Genomic DNA, 5,323 nt, shown 5'->3' with positions numbered 1-5,323 from the left:
CACCCTAAAAGATGGAAGGGGGCGGCCATGATCTAATGAGTTGGTGCTGTGATATTTTGACCTAATACTTATTAAAACAGATGGTCTTGTAAACTTGCAGCCTTCTACCAAATATATATTAAAGAAACGTGAAGTGGTCGTGAACTACAAATATATATAATATACTAAAGTTATATGTTATTAACTCATCAGTTGTAATATCTATACTATATATAATACATCAAATAAGGGCAAATTAAGACACTCATTTTTAAGTAATTTACAACACTTAAAGCATGAGGTACATGTGTTATTAAGGGTAAACATGTCTTTTAAACACAATCCATTCAACTTACAAGTTTTGTCTCTCATCTTTTACCATATTATGTTTTTAATTTAACTTGTAAATTAACTTCTCATCCATGATTTTTAAACGACTATAGCCTTTTCATACGTTAATATTTTTGTAAACAAATTGCATCATTAAAACGAGCATTTTATTCTCTTTAATTTGGATATGATATTGTTGTAATTTTTTACATTTTAAATAAATTAACATGTTACGTAGGGGTGTTCAGTATCGGTTTTGATGGTTTTTAAGTTAAACTTGTGAGTCCAACCGTTATTACTGATTTTTTGTCGTCCAATACCAAACTCAACCATTGAAAGTTGAAACCGAATCGTTACTAACAGACTAGTTCCAGTTTGGTTACACAGTTTAAACTTTAATAATAAACTTAGTTTAAAATAATTAATAATTTAAATGTACAATTTTAACTAAAAACCAACATAATATGATACTTGAGATGATCATAAATAAAAAATGATAATTTTAGCCACATAAATAGTAAATATTAATGGAAGATCTAGGACGCGAAATAATAACAACAAAGATTACAAAATGAATCATATTGCAATTAAGTTAATTTGAAGTTGTATAGTCAAGTTATTTGTAATAAAAAGATTATGTTCAATTAAATTTTAACTATATCTAATATATATTACAAAACATATCTAATAATTAATAATGAAAAAGATTAAATTGCATTCAACATTTACAGTCTTTTCTGGTTTCATATGGCCGGTTGCCGATATAAACTGTGAATCAACCGTTCACTACGTTTTGAAAATTTTGAAACCGACCAACAAACCGAAAGTAAAAAAAGAAGAATAAAAAAGAAGTCAAACCAATGACTGATTTAAACGATTTCAAGGTTTTAACCGAACCATAAACACTTATATTTGTACATGATTAACAGGTTCAAACACCCACTGCATCGCGCGGGCACCCATCTAATTTATAATAATATATATTATATATATTAACTTATCAGTTCTACTATATATATATATATATATATAATTATAATATATATATTTATGATGTCATCCGGGTGAAACACCAGTTTGTTCTTCTAAACCGGTCCGACCTTTGACCTGGTAAGGTGTCCGGATCGACATCCGGACCAGGTCTGAAAACATTGGATTTTTGAACTACTCTTTATAAATAAAGACCATATAGCATATTATTAAATAGTATTAAAAGAAATAAAAAGAAAAAGAAATGTGGTAGTTATAAGTAGAATAAAGTAGAAGAACAAAGATGACCTTGTTAGTGCATTGAGGTTTCAAGATTCTCATGGCGGCAGCTAATGGAAGACTAGTGTGTGTGACAGGTGCAGGAGGCTTTATAGGATCATGGTTAGTTAAGCTTCTGCTTGCCAACAACTACACTGTTCATGGCACCGTCAGAAATCCTCGTAAGTCATATTTTCAATCTTTGAATTTGTCAGATATTTGATTTCAATTCATTTTTGTTCCATTTTTAATAAAATGCAATAATATGTAATAGATCTGTGCTTGATTATTAATGATTGTAGCATTTAAAATCAAAAGCTACAGTGTTTAAGTTTTCAACTAGCTTCACAAAATTGTTTTTTGGCTTACCCATTATCCAGATGTAGTTTGGTTGGTGTTAAATGTTAATAAATAAAGAGAAAATAATGTTTGATCAAAAAAAGGGTTTTTTGGCTAAAGCCGAACCGAAAATTGAAAGGTTGCCAATTATTTTGGCTTTTCGGTTTTGAAAATTTTGGGCTGGAAAAGAAAGTCAGCCAAAATAACGAATTTGGATCTAACTTTTTTTTGTTAGATGACAATTAATTGATTATTATGCAGCTGGGCTAAAATAGTTGGGTTAAACTATATATTAAACAGTTATAAATTGATTAGAATTTAAAATAAAAATAAAAATAAAAATAAAAATCTATAAGTTTGGTTTGTTTCTTCGATTTTATTTATAGGCAAAACTGAAACTGAACCGAAAGTTCGGTTTTTACAAAAACATAAAACCAAACCGTTGGTTTTTGCTTCGATTTTAGTTATTTTGGTTTGATTTTTTGGGAAAAAAATAAAAGATATAAAAAAATTAATAATAATAATAGTAATAATCAATATCACAGTTTTTTAGTTAGTATTCCGTTGGGACATAGAGGTAAGGTTTGACTCATCTCACTCTCCCCGATCTCTACCGTTTGGTGGGAATTTTTACTCGATGCGTTTGTTTGTAAAATTTTTTGTCACGTTTTCTTTCAGTGGATGAGAAATCGGCTCATTTGAAGAACCTGGAGAAAGCATCTAAGAATCTGAAGCTTTTCAAAGCGGACCTTCTAGACTACGAGTCTATTCGTGCAGCCATTGCCGGATGTGATGGTGTGTTCCACACTGCAAGTCCTGTTCCACCTGGTTCTGTACCAGATCCTGAGGCATGTTTGACTTTTGGCTTTGGACTTTTGACCTTTTTGGGTTGACTTTTTAGAATCAAAATGTTTGGAATTATCTCTATTGCAGGTAGAACTGATTAAGCCAGCTGTGGATGGTACGCTGAATGTGCTTAAAGCATGTTGTGAAGTAAATGTTAAGAAAGTTGTGTATGTGTCATCTGTAGCTGCTATTGCGGTCGTACCTAACAGACCCCAGGATCGACCGTTGGATGAGACTTTCTGGTCTGACCAAGAATTATGCAGATCAAATAATGTAAGTTACATAATATTTTAGCTTTGCTAAACTTTTCAAGAATGAAAGATTTTGGACAAAAAGTGACGCATAGAATGGTGTTTTCAGCATTTACATTCCACTGTTTGCAAGAATGAAAGTTACTTTTCATAAACAATTACCGCGCCAAATACAAATGTAATGTTTTTAATCAAATACAGTACATGCTTGACAACTTTCTATCTAGTTTCCAATCATTTGACCTTTTAAGTTTCTTTTATTTTCACCCTTTCGACCCGTTACAGATAGGAAAAATAGCTTGATCAACTCATTCATAAGTAATAGGGTTAATTACAACTTTCGTCTTTTACATTTATATCAATTATTAATTTATGTTCTTAAACTTCAAAATTACATGGATCATCCTTTATGTTAGGAGTTTATGGTTAGGTCAAAATGGGTTTAAAGAAAAGGGCAAACTTGTCATTTAACATTTCATTTAGCTGAAAATTTAACATCTGTTAGCGAAAAATACCCAATTTTATAATAATAGCAATTCATTTGCAACAAAAAGTTATTATAAGTATTTGTTATACAGGATTGGTATTGTCTTTCAAAGACGAAAGCAGAAAGCGAGGCTTGGGAATTCTCAAGAACAAACGGTATTAATTTTGTGTCCGTGTGCCCAACTCTTGTTTCGGGTCCTATGCTTCAGAAGACAATAAATGCTAGTAGCTTGGTTCTTCTTAAGCTTCTTAAAGGTTTGTACTTTTATAATTCCCATGTGCCATTATCCTCTATTATTCACCTTTTACAAATGCATGCAACATTTTATCGTCTTTTTTTGGTAATAAACTTATAAAAAGTTACATTTTAATGTGTGTGCAGAAGGATATGAAGAACTAGAAAACAGGTTGCGGTTGATTGTAGATGTGCGTGATGTAGCGGAAGCATTGATTTTAGTATATGAAAAACCCGAGGCCAATGGAAGATACATATGCACATCACATCCGGTTACATCAAAGGATATAGTTGAAATTTTGAAGAAGCATTATCCTCACTATAACTATCCAAAGAAGTGAGTTTCTTTCTATTTTAGAAATTTTCAAAAGTTTTGTTTTGTGATTCACATATTCAAAATCAAACATTTAAGGATATGCATTTTCGTTTTACAGGATGTTGGGTTCATATATTAGTTATTATCTTTCCCATTGCAGCTTTTGAGATACATTTTAGGGATGTGCATGATATACCGACAAAACCAAACCCAAACTAAAACCAAACCATAGTTTTATATTTTCGTAAAAGCCAAACTTTCAGTTCGGTTTTGGTTTTGCTTGTAACTAAAACCGAAAAACCGAACCAAGTTTGTGGATTTTTATTTTTAGTTTTGAACTTAAAAGTAATTTAGAAGAATATGGTGTTAACCAGAAAAATTTAGTCGAAATATATATAATAATCAATTACTTGTTAATTAACAAAAAGATTTAGTCCCAAATCAATTGTTTTTCTGAGCTAAAAAAATTTCCAAGCCCAGTTGGAAAAACCAAACCGAAACTGAGTGGTTTTTTAATAACTCAAAAGCTGAAGTTTTGGTTTTTAGTTCGGTTTAAGCCCAAAACCGACTCAGTTCAACCTAAGTAGACCCATAATACACGTGCTCTTGAGTTTTATTTTAATGAAAGTATGGACCCTCAAATTTTAATTCTGGAAGCATGTATCATAGATGGTTAAATATTACAGTAATTAATTTTATATTAACTTGGAACCTTTTGATACTGTGTTTGTTTTCTTGCCATACTAACTTCACTTTACTTAAACTTGCCAGCAGATTTATCGAGGTGATGGGAACATTTACGGCTACATCTCAGAAACTACAGGATTTGGGTTGGCGTTATAGACCACTTGAGGAAACGCTTGTTAACTCGGTTGAGAGTTATGTCCAAAATGGTCTTTTGGGTAAGGATTAGATCCGGTCTTTTTAATACTTTTGGTGTGTACTTTTATTCATACTTGTGTAATAATGCCAAAATAAAAAAGGAGACAAAAAACTCATGATTACTTGCTTAGATTTATGTTGTTGATCAATAACATAAATAAATGAATTACATCCATGGTTGAATAACAAGTAGTTTGTATCTTTGCAACATAATTTACTTATGTTAGTTATGGAAAGATTTTATGGTAAAATTTATAAAATATATCCGTATGTATGGCTGTTAGCGTAATGACTTTATAAAATGCTTGAAGTTGATTGTTTGTTGGTCAGATTAGACATGTTAATCAGTTAAATCAATTTTTTTTTTGGTGATAGTGACTTTGTGAGTGTAGACACTTGGTCAATGGATTC

General features: G+C 31.0%; 1 protein-coding gene across 1 annotated transcript; it reads left to right on the top strand.

Moving 5' to 3' along the window:
- The first annotated feature begins 1,541 nt into the window (after positions 1 to 1,541).
- On the top strand, positions 1,542 to 5,006 carry LOC143544776 (cinnamoyl-CoA reductase 1-like). The gene is made up of 6 exons (XM_077036792.1): positions 1,542 to 1,739; positions 2,575 to 2,744; positions 2,830 to 3,015; positions 3,572 to 3,734; positions 3,862 to 4,051; positions 4,805 to 5,006. Exons 1-6 carry the CDS (start codon positions 1,619 to 1,621, stop codon positions 4,941 to 4,943), a joined length of 969 nt encoding a protein of 322 aa, XP_076892907.1. The 5' UTR covers positions 1,542 to 1,618; the 3' UTR covers positions 4,944 to 5,006.
- Positions 5,007 to 5,323: the final 317 nt, after the last annotated feature.

This window comes from Bidens hawaiensis, unplaced genomic scaffold, assembly GCF_021521415.1.
Source record: "Bidens hawaiensis isolate Kalapana, Puna unplaced genomic scaffold, B.hawaiensis_p1.1 tig00013745_1, whole genome shotgun sequence".
Taxonomy (NCBI): domain Eukaryota; kingdom Viridiplantae; phylum Streptophyta; class Magnoliopsida; order Asterales; family Asteraceae; genus Bidens; species Bidens hawaiensis.
Note: the sequence above shows the minus strand (reverse complement) of the source record. Positions and strands in the feature narration are given on the sequence as shown.

Excerpts from the sequence above, each read along its gene's own strand:
- LOC143544776 (XM_077036792.1), top strand. The coding sequence starts at position 1,619 with ATGGCGGCAGCTAATGGAAGACTAGTGTGTGTGACAGGTGCAGGAGGC. Across the intron at positions 2,745-2,829 it reads GTTCTGTACCAGATCCTGAG|GTAGAACTGATTAAGCCAGC; the intron begins GCATGTTTGACT and ends TCTCTATTGCAG. Across the intron at positions 4,052-4,804 it reads CACTATAACTATCCAAAGAA|ATTTATCGAGGTGATGGGAA; the intron begins GTGAGTTTCTTT and ends ACTTGCCAGCAG.